General features: G+C 45.2%; 2 protein-coding genes across 3 annotated transcripts; both read right to left on the minus strand.

The window, feature by feature from the left end:
- Nucleotides 1–2,471: 2,471 nt before the first annotated feature.
- LOC120694855 (transcription factor RF2b-like) lies at nt 2,472–7,369 on the minus strand. The gene is made up of 4 exons (XM_039978156.1): nt 6,770–7,369; nt 4,262–4,394; nt 3,529–3,613; nt 2,472–3,226 (listed from the first exon to the last, which is right to left on the minus strand). The coding sequence occupies exons 1-4, from the start codon at nt 7,261–7,263 to the stop codon at nt 2,841–2,843; spliced, it is 1,098 nt and encodes a 365-aa protein (XP_039834090.1). The 5' UTR covers nt 7,264–7,369; the 3' UTR covers nt 2,472–2,840.
- Nucleotides 7,370–8,358: 989 nt separating this feature from the next.
- On the minus strand, nt 8,359–14,984 carry LOC120694856 (B3 domain-containing protein Os07g0679700-like). Of its 2 annotated transcripts, none has more exons than XM_039978157.1 (12): nt 14,507–14,984; nt 13,593–13,674; nt 13,409–13,510; nt 12,609–13,339; nt 12,384–12,480; nt 11,749–11,923; nt 11,449–11,525; nt 10,923–11,336; nt 10,734–10,783; nt 10,165–10,278; nt 9,735–9,802; nt 8,359–9,470 (listed from the first exon to the last, which is right to left on the minus strand). In XM_039978157.1, exons 1-12 carry the CDS (start codon nt 14,641–14,643, stop codon nt 8,662–8,664), a joined length of 2,856 nt encoding a protein of 951 aa, XP_039834091.1. In that variant the 5' UTR covers nt 14,644–14,984; the 3' UTR covers nt 8,359–8,661. The 2 variants fall into 2 exon arrangements, with proteins under 2 accessions (XP_039834091.1, XP_039834092.1); XM_039978158.1 differs by having other exon boundaries at nt 13,593–13,720; nt 14,507–14,665.
- Nucleotides 14,985–16,023: the final 1,039 nt, after the last annotated feature.

Genomic DNA, 16,023 nt, shown 5'->3' on the forward strand with positions numbered 1-16,023 from the left:
CCGCCAGGCGGCACGACACGACCCGATAAAAATGAATAGGCCCGCTAATTGCCCATTTACGCCTCCCCTCCTGCCCATTTTTTTTCACCCGAGTATAAAAGACTCCAAACCCTAACCTCCACCACATGCCCACATGATGTGCTGCCGCCGCTTGACCCTTGACTGCCTCAGCGCCTCCCTCCCTGGCTCGGTGAAGTGCCGCCGCCACTTCCGTCACTGTGAAGCGCCGCCACCGCCTCCCTGGGCCTCCAACTCCTCTCTCGCAGGTCATAGCCCCCGCATCCCCCGCTCCCTCCGCTCCCTCCGCTCCTCGCCACCGGTCGGCGCCCGCCCGCCCCTTGCCGCCGCCCCCCTGCTCGTCTCACCCGTCCTCGCCGCCGGCCCTTGCTCGCCCCGACTGGCGCAGGCACGCCGCAGTCGGTAGGCGCGTCGGACGGCGCCGGTGGGCTCGGGCGGCTCGGCCCATGCTGTAGTGCCGGGCTCTGTCGGGCTAGCCCGGCACGAAACAGGCCTGTGGGCCCGTGCCTGGGCCGTCGGGGGAGCCCGTGGGCTAGCACAGCACGGCCCGATGGGATATTGGGCTGGGCCAGGCACGGCCCGGTAAAGAACGGGCCAGGGCGGCCCGAATGGCCATCTATACCTGAGACAGACAATCAGTTGCTTTCGACAGCCAAAGGCGTATTTGCTGGGTGTCGCTTTCCTTTTCCTGCCGCGTGCATCGGTGCATGGGGGCTGGGGCAGGGCCCCTCCGAGCTAGCAGTGGGGCGCGGAGGAATATCAGTCACTTTCGGAATCTATCTGACCTCCGAGTCCATCATAAAACAATTGCAACATCACCTAGAGGAAACTAGCTTATTCCATTTTCCACACTCCAAAACTAGTATAGCTAGCTGTTGAATTATGTACATATAGGGTGGCACATTGTGAGAGATGTACAAAGTGGTTATGATGTGGATTTTGATCTGATCTGTAGTTCGATGTGTTATATTGTTGATACATTATATATATTGATTCCCTCAAAGATCGATCTTGCCAAAGCAAGAAAAGTTCTGGTGTAGGGAATCAATAATACATTATGAAACAATCAGTTATACAGACAATATATACCAACGTTACTAGCATCTCCAAATTGTGGATTGCGAGAATGAGAGATTGCGGCAAACTTTAGCAGCTAATCAGCTAGGTATTAGGCTATTAGCTAGCAAAAGGATCGGTGTGGCGCTAAATTATTGAGGGAATCATACAGCCTCCAGTGCCTGCATGCCTTCACGTCTACAACACAGAGTTGCGTGCATTGCCCATGTCAACTGTGTCTACTAGAGAAAAGATGGACGGCGGCTACTGAAGAAAAGATGGAAACGGACTGCCATAATATCACAAGGGCTGCCATAATATCACAATGTTATCTATCTATATATATCATTATAGGATATTGGTACAGATATATGGCAGAATCTGTTGGATTATTGAAAAATAAATAAAACAATCTGTTTAGACTTATTAAAAGATATACGGCAGAATCTGTTTAGACTTATTCGTGGGCGCCTGCAGCATATGTCGCCTAGCATGTTTTTATATGTTCAATTATACGCTAATAAGTCATCTATAGGAGACAGGGCGTTAACACGTAACACGTGCAACATAGTATCTTCGCATTTTCTGAATAGGATTGGAGTGTGTTTCAAGGATTTTTTTTCTTTGCTATAAAAAATAACTCACCTCTCAAATGGACATTCATTTTTTTTATTGTCTACGTACTGTTATTTCTTGAGAGTTCAGTGTTGTCAAACTTACAGTGGTAATCTCTAATTGGAGTACTACGATATTTCTCTGAATTTTGGCATGCTCTAGACAGAGATTTCTACCTACACCTCCTCTCCCCGACTCCTCTGTGCACGGGCGTTGGATCCTTTTCTCTTCTGGCGCAGACGAGCCGGGCACATTAGTATGAGGGTTGATTACTTCTCTGTCCACGCTGCTGCTGAGTGCTGAATATGAGCCATAGATACTGCCCTCGGCTGGAGAGCAAAGTAGAATGTGAAAGGCAGGCTGATCGCTACAAATTCAATCTGGTTCGAGTCATTTCTTCGCCAATCCGGCTAGCATTCATGTACTCTGCAAACCAGCTTCTCTCTTTGCCAGCGTTTGGCCAAACCTCCACTTGCTGCCAAAGAGGTTACAGAAATTTTGGCAAGTAGTAGTGCAAAATAAGGGAGCGACAAGAGTTTGAATGCTCCTTTAGGTTTTCTCAGTCACAGACGAACAAACCCAGTTTGTTCTTGGTCCATATTAATATAAGATATCTCTTTCGATTCTAAACTCGCCTTTTGCTGTGCATTTGTCATTTACAAGTACTGTATTCGCTAGCTAAAATGTGTGCAAGACATTTCTCTTCAGCTACTGCTGAAACAACGCACATTTCACACACGTAATTGGGTACTGTCAGCATCATCAAAAGATATCACTGAAAATTAGCATAGCAACACAAAATGTACACATTCCCAAAAGTGTAATTCATGATTGTTAGGTCTACAACAAAGCTAAAAACAGATGGAGAAAAAGGAATTCTGCAAGCCCAATCACTCGGTGCCCGCTCAACCCCCTAACTTGAAACAGCCATAACACACAGAAGATGAACCCAAAACAAACATATCAATGTTTCTACAGAATCAGCCACCCTGACCACATCAATTCACAACCAAACAATGTTAACTAGATATAACAAATTGAATAAAAAATAAGCCTACTGTGAAGGAGGAAGCAGTTCAAGGATGTCAGACTATGAACAAAAGAACTCTAAATGAAACCAAGGCATGTTGGAAGGCCGATGTATAGTATAACTAGAAGGTGCTATTGCTTTCACCTGCAGATATAGAGCTGCCCTCCGACTTCACCACAACCTCTGCCTCTGACTTCACAGCCACTGTCCCTTTGCCAATGTCTAGCCCCTGGAGCCGCCCAAGAGAATCTTGCTGCATCATATCCGAGATGGAATTGGGGTGGGACAGCATTTGGTGGCTTGGGACATTGGGAGGAGGCTGTTGGAAATGAGGTGGCAGCTGAATATTTCCGTGGTGTTGAACTGCATGTTGCTCTGAGAGCTGGAAGAATGAAGGGCTGTACGTGACATGCTGCATTCCCATATTATATGGTTCATTGGACTTTGACATCTCACCCGTTGCTATCTTAAGCCTCTCTACTTCCTGCTTCAGTGCGTCGTTTAAAGCTGCAAAGGTGTGTATTTCCATCAGTAAATAACACAAAATCATCTCAGAATCACTGCAATGGTTGCAGATTTTACAGATTGTTCAAGCACTATCCAGCTAACAATGTGTGAAATGACATGAGATGGTACAGCTTCTGAAACAATGCTTCTGTTTTTGCGAAGTCTATGGTATGCACTAGAATGCTTAACAAAACGAACTCCCATCCCTTTGCTAAGTTATCTGATCTGCCTAATACGAAGCTAGGCTGCAACAATGAGACAGCCTCCCACACAAACTTATTGTGAAAAAGTAATATACTCACCGTCACGCAGCTGAGCCTGCTGCTCCATGGCCTGCAACCTTATCTTGAGCTCTGCATTTTCCGCAGAAAGTCCAGTTGTGTCTCTCTGCCCAGTAAAACACAACATTGTGAAGTATATCAAGAAATTTCATACAAAAGATATGGTCATAATAAATTGCTAGTCCTGCTCTGAGATTCAGAGAATAGAAGCAGTCAAATAAAATATAGTGGAAAAATACCGAATCAAAATTTAAAGTTGCAGCATAAGATTAACCTAGTAACAAGGTGCCTATTGAACAAGAATGGGTCAATCTTTCATAAAATGGGATCAATGGGGATAGTATAGTTGTCAAAACCACAGTGCTGGTCAACAGATACTCAAAAAAAATTTACTGTCACATACTGAGTATCACCACTCAAATCTGCAATGCTTCAGAAAACCATATAAAAGAAGCCCAACTAATATGTTTCCCTTATCACTGCATGTGGCATTACTCGAGACACACCATGACCACAAATTATCCTACCATCTGTTAGAGTTCTCATGGCATGTGCATCAGTTCAAGGAAATATCTTATTCTGACTGTTGATTGTAAAGCAATTTGGAATTTGGCTCATACAGGTTACAAGTATGGAGTATGATGTGTAGCTAGTTGCACAGTATAGATAAAAAATGAAATGTCATTATGCAATGCAAATAAATGAAGTGAACACAGTACGGCAGTACATGAGACAAACGAAGAATGAGACGCACCTGGAATAGTGTCAGCTGTGCTGAAAGAGTAGTAGCCTCTGTCTGAAGAGTTTGAACCTTCCGCTCTAATTCTGTTATATATCGAGCCTTTCTTTCCTTTGACCGAGCTGCAGATTGTCTGTTTGCTATGATTCTGCACCAAACCAAGCTCAGGAACTCAATAGACACTCTTGAAATACAGGCAGCTAATAAACCAAGCTGGTTAAGATGATTTGGGTAAAATAATAACATTCAAACTATTAACTTGGGTAGATGATACAGTGAATAAAATATTAGGATGATTTAGGTCAGAACATAATAATTAATAAAGTTCAACTAGTGGACTCAGAACACACTAATATGGCAAGGTAATTTTTCAAACCATTGACACAGACAGATGAAAGTTAACTCGCTAAGTTCGATTGTGATTCCTATGAATACAAAAATCAGTCTACCACTCTACCTACACTCACAGATACTTAACAGAATCTTCTCCTTGCACATTCTTCTGCCTGTAATTCTAAATTTCAAGGTAAAACTGCACAAAAACGAAATAAAATTCAGAGCAACTGCAGCTCTAGGAAATAAACCAAAAGATGGTTGTTCCACAGCAGCAAGCCAGACACTAGTAAATTCAACATAAAAACGTAATAACTTCAGCAAGTTTAGACGCACACATGCTGGAAAAGAAAAATCAAATCTCAGTTGAATTTCGGTTGCATATGTTCGCAGCCGAGGTGTACCTAGTGATTTAAGCTAAAGTAGCTGTCATATGATGATGTTTCACAATGCAAATGAATATCTATGTTATCATTGTTATTTAACACTATTACAGTTAAATCCACCTGAAATTATATAAGAATATCATTGAGGAATCATTACAGAAATCAATGCATGGCTGCAACCAGGGGCAATTGCACCAGCCAGCACAAGTACCCCTAAATTACAAATCCAGATATCACAAAGCTTCCTTGTAGCAAAATTTGGGGAAATACTACTGTGCAGTGTAGTTAACTGAAATAGGAGAACAACTGAGCTCATGATTTTTTTAAAAAAAATTATATAGGACATAGCAATGCAGTACCAACATTCACCCAACTTCATTTAGCATCTCGGAGGGTCTTAGGCATGAAACATGAAATAATAGAAATACCTTGCCAGCAGGGAGCCAATACCATAACAAACTGCGTTCTTATTTACTATGTGACAATTTCCCACCATTTCCCACCTCTCTCTAATTTAAGAATTTATTCAGCAATTAACAACATAAAATAGCTTTCAGGGCTGAGATAGCAATATACCTAATAAAATACATTGATACTAAGGTCCTGTTTAGTTCCCAAAAAAATTTCTACAGTACCCATCACATCGAATGTTATTAAATGCAGTTAAAAAAATAACTAATGACACAGTCTAACTGATTAGCACGAGATTAATCTTTTAAGCCTAATTAGTCCATAATTGGATATTAATTGCCAAATAACAACGAAAGTGCTACAGTGTCAACATCCAAAAAATTTCGCGAACTAAACAGGTCCTAACAATGTTTATGCGAGAACAATTATCTTATGACAACTTCCTTGTATCAAGGATCACCAATACAGAAGTGTGTCATTGATAAATATTACCAAAGTCAGCATAGAGAGCAAACTTGGTAAACAATTGCACGAGTCGTCACAAGTAAAACACTATATCATAAATATAGGAATCCTATAGCTTGGCCCTAGTAAAAAGTTGAGAAGCAACATCTAACCATCTCCGATGTAAATTTAATGTACACCAAAGAGGGAACAGATACCAATTTACAAGTATGCCACGCTAATTTATTGAACATGTTTGGAGAATCTTAAAATAACGTGTAACGGTAAGTTCAGTATGGAAAGAAGGTTGTAAAGAAAATCAATGCCGTATCCGCTTCCTTTTGACCTCCACCCTCTGTTTATTTAAGAATAAACGACCAAAGCAGCTTTGTGGACCAATACACTAACCAACCAAACAAAAACTGACATATTGGAGGACCTACAGTGTGTTCAGTAAAGAGAAAATGCCATAAAATCAATTCAAACTGGTTGTATCCCGCCTCTCTTAAGCTCCGCCTTCTGCCTATTTAAGACTAAACGACATGAGGTACCTTTACAGACCAAGCGCTAGCCGACAATGCAAAAAATGGCATTTCAAGAATTGAGTGTGCTTGTTTTCACTTGGAAAGAAACCTTGGTAAGCGATAACGGTAATGTAGCTATATCCGATTCAGTTAGTGAGCTTATCATATAAGCTGCCTTTCACTACCCTTGATGCAGACCGCAAGTCCCACCTATCGGCAAGGCCCACAGGTGGCAATGCTTCTTCTTCCTATCGATACACAATTTAGAAGTCCTTAAAGCCCAATCTATCAGTAGATCACAAAAAGTAAGAGCCATCTCATCTGCAATCCTACCTACCAACCAACTACCAACTGGAGTCGTAGCTAGTAAGTAGCCTCCGTCCCTCCGAATGCGAGGATGTTGGAACTGGAAGAAAAGGCGTCACCTTTTGGCGCGCTTGGGATCGATGGCTGCGAGCTCGGCGAGCTGCTCGGAGGACATGGCCTTCTTGGCCTCCATGACCTCGCCGAAGACCCCTCCGGCGCCATCCTGCTGGCCCCCCGTCCCGCCGGCGGCGGGCCCCATTCCGAAGCCGTCGAAGGAGGCGCTGTGGCGGTGCTTGGCGGGGCGCGGCGGCGAGGAGGTTTCGGCGGCGCGGTCGCGGTCGGCGCCGGCGATCTTGTCCATGTCCATGAAGGTGGAGAAGAGGTCGTCCTCGGAGCCGATCTCGTCGAAGCCGGCGCCCAGGTCGTCCGGGAAGCGGAAGGCCACCTCAGATCTGGCGCGGCGGTGGTGGCCCGCGCGCGGCGCGGGCAGGCCGCCACCTGGCTGCGGCGGCGCCCCGCCCGGAACAGGCGGGAGCGGGTAGGGCAGGTTGAGGTTGGGGCTCCGCCCCGGCGAGCGCTGCGGCGGGTCGCCGGGCTTGGGCGGCATCGCCATTGCGCCTCGGGGCAGGTCTGTCCGCTGCTGGCCCTCCTCTCTCCTCTCTGGTCGGCTGCGCGTACCAGTAGATGTCTGGGTCGGGGAGTGGCTTGGCTTGGCTAGCTAGAGTGGACAGTGGCGTGTTGGGTTCATGGTTAACCTTACCGGTGGGAACCGGTCCGGTTTGACCGGTAACCGGTCAAACCGGTCCGGACCGGTTCCGGTTCCGACCGGTTCCCAACCGGTCCAAATTCAAATTTTGAATTTGAATTCAAAAAAATGAAAAATTCTCAAAAAATTCCTAAAAATATTTCAAGGTGTGATGAATCTAATGGTGTCAAATTTTCTCAAAAATTCGTTCATTTAGTATGGTTTGCGGAATTTATAAGTTAAATAAAAAAAACGTGCATACGAAAGTATACAAATACAATGTAAAAGTAGTATAAAAAAGAGTTGGAGGGTTCATTTAGACTAAAATATGTTGTACAAACATTTATTTAGTATACTTTGTGGGCATTTGAATTTAAAAAAAAAGAAAAAAATTTGAATTTGACCTGTACCAGTCAAACCGGCCGGTTACCATCCAAACCGGCCGGTATACCGGCCAAACCGGCCGGTATACCGGTCTAACCGACCGGCATACCGATCGGAACCGGTTGAACGGGGAAGTTTGAATTCAAATTTGAATTCCACCGGTTCCGACCGGTAACCGGCCAAACCGGACCGGTATACCGGAACCGGAGGCCGGCGGTTACCGGTCACCGGTCGGATACGTGAACCCTGGTTGGGTTCCGAAAGCGAGTGTGAGTGCGGATCTGGGAACGAAGGAGCTGGGGTGGGGCCCCCTCATCACACAGGAGCATGTGATCGCCCCACGCGCCGGAAGGTGGCGGAATGATGGGCCGGGCATGTATTGGGCCGTAGTAAATGAGCTGGACTTTGTTCACAACATACATGGGCCGGGTAACCATTTAGGTCTTTCTTTCAGAACTATTGTTCTAGGAGGACTTCTTTCGTTATTGGAGCAGGGTCTCACGCACCCGACGCCCCATCAAAATTGTCTTCAAAATTCTCTGGGCAGTGCAAGGCTGAGTACTTTCAAACTCAGTAAAGGGAATTAACTATATAGGATGTACAGTACAAATCAGGTATGTGTGAGCTATTAAATCCAAAGGTTTAGGCGTTAGGTACAACACCAACCAGCACCGAGGTTACAGACTTTTACAACATACAATCTGCGGTTGCACAGCCTCATACGTTCACGTAAGTTACTCCAGGAGAAGCAACACGATGGAACCCAACAGTAATTTACTCTTTCACAACAAAACTCACCAGCTGTTCCTGAAAAAAACCAAGAGGAGCCGATAAGATATGCACGTCAACACACACTGACAACACCATCAATCACGCACGCTGTCAGGTAGCAGCAGCATCGTCGACGGCAGACTTGTCCTGCTGGTTCTGGTTGTCGCCGACCTCGTCGACAGCCATGGCGTCAGGTTCCCGCTCCCTCTCCACCGACGCGACACGGACCTCGTTTGAGGTCCGCTCCTCGCTCTCCACTGGAGCTGGCGGGACCGTGGCCGTGCTGGAGCTACCGCCCCCTTGATCCCCGGCCAGGCTCGTCAGGCCGTTCTGCTTCATGTAGTTGTCCAGGGGCCGGCTCGCAACTTCCATCAGGCCCATCATGCTCACCGGCCGGGGCTGCTGCGTGCCGTGCTGCCCCTGATGATCGTCCCGGACGGCAGGGTGGAAATTGAGGTCGATGTGCCCCTTGTTCATGTCGGCCACCTTGTCAAACATGGCCACATCACTGCTGTCTCGAGTGGTGTCCAGTGTCTGCGGGGATCTCGACAGGTTGCTCCCCTCGGGCTCGTCTCTGTTCATCCAGGCGACCTTCTTGCTCGCCTCGGCCTCCTCTCGCTCCGATTGCCGTTGCTTCTTCCGCATCATCAGCGTCTTGAATCGACGCCTGACGGTCATGCAGACGTTGCATGTGCACGAAGGGTTGTGCTTGGGGCCCTTGCCGCTGGGTGGCTGAATGCACACGATGCATGTGCAGCCCGGGCGGTGCCGGGGGTGCTTTGTGGTTGTCGCGACTGAAGCTGTACCTTGGTTCCCGACATCACCAAACACCGCAGCAGTGGCCAAGGCATCAAGGTTGGATGCATCCATTTCCGCCACATTCAGCTTCAGACCGTAGTTGCCCTTTCGCCTCCTCATTTCTGCATGCAGTAACAGGTAACTTGTTGATAGTACATTCTATTGTTATGTCGTATAGCAAAAGATGCAGCAAGAGCTCTCTGCATAGTAGTAGTGCTAAAGTTGACATATTTTTGCCTTGTTTCTTCATTACTCAACCAATCTACTGTTATATAGTAAAAGTTACTTATAATCCACCCATTTTTAACAAGCTCGAGCGAACTATCGCAATGTCCTTACATCGCATGTCCTTGGCATCAAGGTCAGAAAGTATAGGTAGATCATACCTTCATACTGCTGCAGAACACTTTGCAACTCTTTTGGGGTCAATTCTTCAGGCGCAGAACAGGAGCAACTGAAATAGTGGAATTTGAAGTATTATAGAAAATGAGGATAAAGACACTGGCAAGGGATGGTATCACAGAAGAATGGCCCAACCCTAACAATCTAAATAGACTCACTGAAAGAGATACAAGAGAGAAAAGACCATCTTAAAAGTATATGGATAAATCTAACAAATTGAGGATATAACTAAAATTATTGATCCACCAAAACCATGGATAAGCCTCCATAACAAAAGCATGAAATTGCACAGAACAGACGAAGACCGCATACAATGCATTCTTTCACACCAGTGTGATCATCATACTAGGGTTTCAGAATTTCAAGATTAGCCAAAAGATTGATGTATCAACAGAGAACACAATATAGCATTACCTTTTTGGGTCCCATGAGTTTTCAGTGCATGTCCATTTGGAAGCAATAACAACAGTAAGAGGCAACCGACGCCATTTCGAGCAATTGTCACATTGAATCCATTGATCTTGTTCCCTACACATACAAAATGGATTTTTTTTTGACAAATCTGGCACACTGACGCCAATAGTGTGCACTGGCATCCATTTAGAGAACCAATCCCCAAAATGGTATGATCCACAATTAATGCAATTTCTGGTTGAATGTCATCACTTTATCAATTAATTTTCTTTATCATTTCAACCTCTTAAAGTATTCTGGTATGTCTTTTTCATGGAAGGTATAAAATCCAGTCCCAATATCTTCAACAGCTAGTAAAGATATCACCCTGGAACTAAATGCATCTCACTCACTGAGATTATGAGGCAGAAGATCTTAACATATACGAAATTTCAGCTTTTTTTATGTTAAGGGAAAGCTCTCTAAAATGTTTTATGAAAAAACAAACCATCCATTATGTGTACTATTCAGAATCACTCTAAAGCAAACAAAAGTCAATAATGCTGTCTTTTGTCCAATGATTTACTTACCCTGTTGCACGGATGGTGAAAATTGATCTCTTTGCAAAGACAGGGGGTTCCTGCAAGCATGCAGTACAGTTAGATTAGACTGAAGATAATCCAAGTATTTTGCCATGAACAATGATCTGCCTTTTGTGCCGACCAGAGAGGATGCTCCATAATCTGGAACATGAACAATGAAATGAATAGCAAACTTACATCATACTCTTCGAATTCATAGTCCTCAATCATCACAATAGTTGGTTTTGAAGTGGGAGCAGGACGCAACAACTCTTGAGCCTCCTCCCAGGTAAGCTTTAGTTCCATGGCATCTTCAGCATCAATTAGGAACCTCCTGCTTTTGGAACCAATATTGCGACTTCGTTTTTGTAAAAACTGCAAAGACCCCTCATCTGGCCTGCTACCGAATTTATCTGCCTTAAGCCAACTAACATCCCCATCAGCTGAGTTCATATGATGATCATATAGAGAGCTTGGATGAAGATCTGCATTCCCCTTTATTGACTGAAGAAATCCAGGATAACCACTTACTACTCCTAAGTTGTCATTTGCAGTAGAAAAGAGTGTCTCGCTGAGAAGGGAACCATTCGCAATAGCTGAGATCTGTGAGTCCTGTGTGAAAGTAATATACATACATCAAAGTAAAACATGAGAAAGCAGATGAAAACGAGCACCTGCAGTAATATCAGATTATCTGAGAGGTTAATAGGAAAATCTAACGTACTGGCAGACTGACAGTATTTGTTGCCTTCCGGAAGCCCATAACAAGTTTCCCTCCAGGTTCTATCCGACTAAAGGTCACTGCAAAAAAATAACTATTAGTAATTAAAAATCTTTTCCAGTAAAACAACATCCATAGAACATGGAATATATGGTGTAATTTACTATAGCATGGAAAAGAAATAATAAGCTATACACAACATACATATTCTAAAAAATGGACTTCAACCAAGAAAAAAGTAAGTGCGTACTCAAATAGTGACGATGCTTATGAATGTCTCCAAAGAAATAAGTTGCTAATTACCTGTATCACCAGCTTGTAATTGCAAGGACTGTATGCATGGTGTAACACCCTCCAAGACATACATGCGGCTGTTATTATTTGGCCAAAACCTAAACTGAAAATGCCATTCTTTTCCTCTTGCATCTTGAATTGTCAAGGGGCGACCTTCTGGTTGAGAAATTGGGGGGAAATATGCCTACACAAAGCACCTTGTTAACCCACGATGACATGACACAGCAACAATGGGGGAGAAGAAAATAGTCTAGCTGAAGCAGCTTCTTGCATTAGCAGTATTTTGTTAGCAGACGCAGTAGATCATAACAGTGAAGAGATTTGATTTAATTATTTACACGAGACTACAAGAGTATCCGTGGACATGTACTATAGGAACTCAAGCAACATCATTGCAGTTCTACATGGATATGATTGCGCTAGGAATTACATAGATCAGTCTCTCCATGTTAATGTATATACAATGTTCAGGACTAAGGTCCCTTTCCTATTTGGTTTCTCGTACATCGATAAAATGTATATACCCTATAAACCCTCAATACTATCATATTAGTTCCTTTCCAAACAACTTTTGGAGCACAAGAAATGTATCACAAAACCATACATAAATTAATAAAAGGAAGCCAAGGGGATGTTAGACTTACCTCAGCACAGGCTTTTGGAAGAACAAGGCGCCCTATGCGGCCTGCATCACTCGCACTCAGGACCTTCTCAAACAATGGAACGATTGTGGAATTTGAACTTCACGCAAATTATCGTCAAGGAAGGCAAAAGAAAACTATCATCCATGACCAAAAAAAAAGATATTATGCAGCATATTATACAGGTTTATCAGCCTAATGAATATTCAGGAGAATTATCAAGGATACTCTCCAGATATCTGTAGCAGCTCATGGTTTGTTATTCTTGGCCAATACCGTGGAAGTAATTGATTGCGGCCCCTTCCCTCAGCGGGAGGTCTAGCAACACGAAGATGTGGAAAAATATCTCTCGTTGGATCAAAAACAGCACCTTCACCAACCCTTGGTGGTCTGGTCAGGAAATGCCGAGCCCTTTGTGCATGCTGAAAGGGAGATAGTGCAGTCGTAAGTTCTCTTCCTTCAGCAATGGCTGTCGTTGGTGATAGTATAGGTCTTTCCACTGTTGAAGTAGCCTCCATCTTGTTTCCATTATTAGCAATACCCAAGCTCATGCTGAGACATGCCTCTGAAATAGACTCACTTGTTGTGCTATCTGTAGTTGGATCCTTATTGTCATCTCTCCGAGTACATTGGGGTGACTCTAGTGCGCTCTGAGACCTAGTTAAGAAAGGTATTCCCATGTCCCCGATACTAAGGGTTGGCTGTTCCCATTTGATCTGCCTTGAACCATTCTCTATCTCTTTTTGCCTCAAGATGCTACTGCTTTGCCCAACCTCTATGCTTTTCACCATGAATGGGTGGTTGCTCTTATTTACAATAGCTAGATCATCATTTCTGGAATCCAACACAAGGGAGGGTGATTGTTCAAATTTTCTACCAGACAATAGCTCGTCACTTCTACTGAAAATGTGCGGATTATTTTGACATGGAAAAAGCTTTGGAACCACTTGACCAGAGGCCTGTAAAAAGTACAATCAGGTTATTTGGAAAGGGGAGGTGGGTAATGCGTACGACAAAAGGGTACTTACAGACTGAGCTGCTGAATTTCTCATGCAAGTGACACATTGAACTCCTCCACTATCAAGTAGATCATAAGAGTTTTTAGAAGCAACACATCCACAATGGAGACGCTGAAATAGTAAACATTCATGAGAACACTGTTGCAATGCAACTCAGCGCAAAATACTGTTGCAACTTGTGTGAGCTCCTCACCTTCCCACAAAATGAGCAGTCTCTCCATCCTGATTCCTTTTGGTGAAATATATCACAAAATACAAACTGCTCATATGCCAACCTATGTACACCATAAACCACGCAACAGGAATTAGAAACGGACCGATCTGCGGAATTAAACAGTAAAGCTTTCCTGAGAAAAAGGATCAATCAAGCAAAAACGATAAGTTGAGTTGTTATCACTCAACTAGGCAGGCATGTAGTAGTTCTCATTATCAAATATGACCGCCTTCATGCGCAAAACTAATTCATAGTTAAAAGCTAAAACTTTTGGTACAAATCCAAACAGCAGTTTTGATCCAATCACATATCACAAAAGAGGCCAGGCAAATAGTGGCTTCTACAAACAGAAGTAGAGGTCATCCCTTTGGGGGCAATTCCATAGTGACCGATGCCCATGCCAGTGTACTTGTTGTTTTGAGTGACGAACCGCTGAGCTCTGAGCAGCTGAACACTGGCGAAACTCCTAATTGAGATTGTGAGCTCCCGCCTCGTGAATCAACAGCTGGTACGAAAAAGGAATCCCCACTTTGTCTGCTGAATTTTACCGCGCACCCAAGCAAGCAGTAGCTGAGGCAGAGAGTCAACGGCAGGCAACTTTGCGAAGTTTGCAGACGCTCCACCTCGTCAGGGTTCCCGCATAAATCAGGTTATTCGTTGGGTTTGGACGTTTGGTTAGGGAATCCACTAGCACTAGAAGGAAGAATCCACAAATCGCCGCACTTTTTAAGAGGAGGTTAAAAGCTTAACTTAAAATCATCAGCACCTTTTTACATGGAGAGGAGGAAAAATTGAAAAAGGGGGGAACAAAGTCGCAAAGCATGGAAACGGGAGGAGGACAATTCATGCATCCTCCCCATTCGAGAGTCGGGAAGCAGAGGAGGAGGCCGTACCCGCACTTGTCGCAGAGCAGGGCGAAGGCGCCGGATCGCAGCGGCCAGCCCTTCCTCCAGTCCCCTCCGGCTCCCGTGGCGGGCGCGCCGCAGGCCGGGTTCATGCACCTCTTGGCGACCGCCGCCGCCATAGCCATGGGCGAGGCCCCCCCACCAGTCTGACTCCTCCGAGGGTCCGATGAAACCTCAGCTGAGGGCGCGCATCGCCGGCGCGGCCAGAGAGAGAGGCGGTTGGGGAGGCGTAGCTTTCCGATGGATGTGGAGGGGGCAACGAACGCAGGGTGGAGATTGGTGCATGCGGGTGCGGGGAAGACAAGGCACGGGATGGATGGCCTGGCCGTGGCCGGATGGGGGACGAGACGACGAAGCCTCGCCGCGATGGTGGTGGTCGCTCCGCTCGCGGTAGTAGTGAACTGTAAACTAACAGCAACCCATCCCTGATTGATGCTGCTCCTGCCTGGTTGTTTGTTGTTAACGACTAAATAAAGATTAAAGAATGAATACGCCCCGTAGTGCTCGCTCACTCGCTCGAAGGGGAGTTGCAGTTGCAGGTGGGGTGGGGGATTTTTTTTTTTTGTATTTCTTTATCTTCACTTCATCAGTAGGAGTAGTACTAAAAAATTGGCAGGGGAGAAAAGCAAAGTGTTGGGGCTTTCTTCTTCTTTTTTTCTTTTTTCCTTTGGGCCGGGGGCTGCAGCAGGCCTGCAACCAAGCATGCACGCACGACATGGTCTGCTCCCTTGCTGTTGCTGGTTGCTCCCTCCCCCTCCGATAAATCGATCGATCATCGATGAATGGGCCTCCCTTGCTGTTGCTCCCATGGTTTGCAAAACCGGTGGGAACCGATTTGGTTTGACCGGTTACCGGTCAAACCGGTCCGGCCCGATTCCGGTTTGGGCTGGTACCAAACCGGTCCAAATTCAAAATTCAAATTTGAATTTAAAAAAATGAAACATTTTCAAAAAAAATCCTAAAAATACTTCAAGGTGCGACGAATCTAATGGTGTCAAATTTTCTCAAAAAATCGTTCATTTAGTATAGCTTGCGAAATTTAGAAGTTAAATCAAAAAAGAAAAAGACAAAAACCGACGGCCCATTAAGGCCCATCGCGTGGCAGCGGCCAGTTAACCTCCCCCAGTATCTCGCAGCCTCACTCGTGCCCCCCCAGTCCGCTCCCCCCTCAGTCGCTCCTGTCCGCCGCCCGACCCCGGCCAGCCGCCCGCGGAGCTCGGCTAGCTGGTCAGATACACCGGTAAGCCGGACCGGTAGCAGATCTACCGGTCCCTACCGGTTAGCCACTTGGGGAGGTCGGTTTACCGGCCCGGAGAGGCGGTAAACCGCCCACGAGCGGCGGTAAGCCACGGCCAGGTAAGTTTTTTTTCCCTATGATTTAGAGTATTAGATGATTTATTTTAGGATTTAGGTGTATGACTTAGGTGTATTTAGATTGTAGGTAAGATTTATTTGTATTAGATGATTTTTTGCACTATGTAGTAGGTTTTAGGTAGATTTGATTT

This window comes from Panicum virgatum, chromosome 2K (assembly GCF_016808335.1).
Source record: "Panicum virgatum strain AP13 chromosome 2K, P.virgatum_v5, whole genome shotgun sequence".
In the NCBI taxonomy this organism is placed as follows: domain Eukaryota; kingdom Viridiplantae; phylum Streptophyta; class Magnoliopsida; order Poales; family Poaceae; genus Panicum; species Panicum virgatum.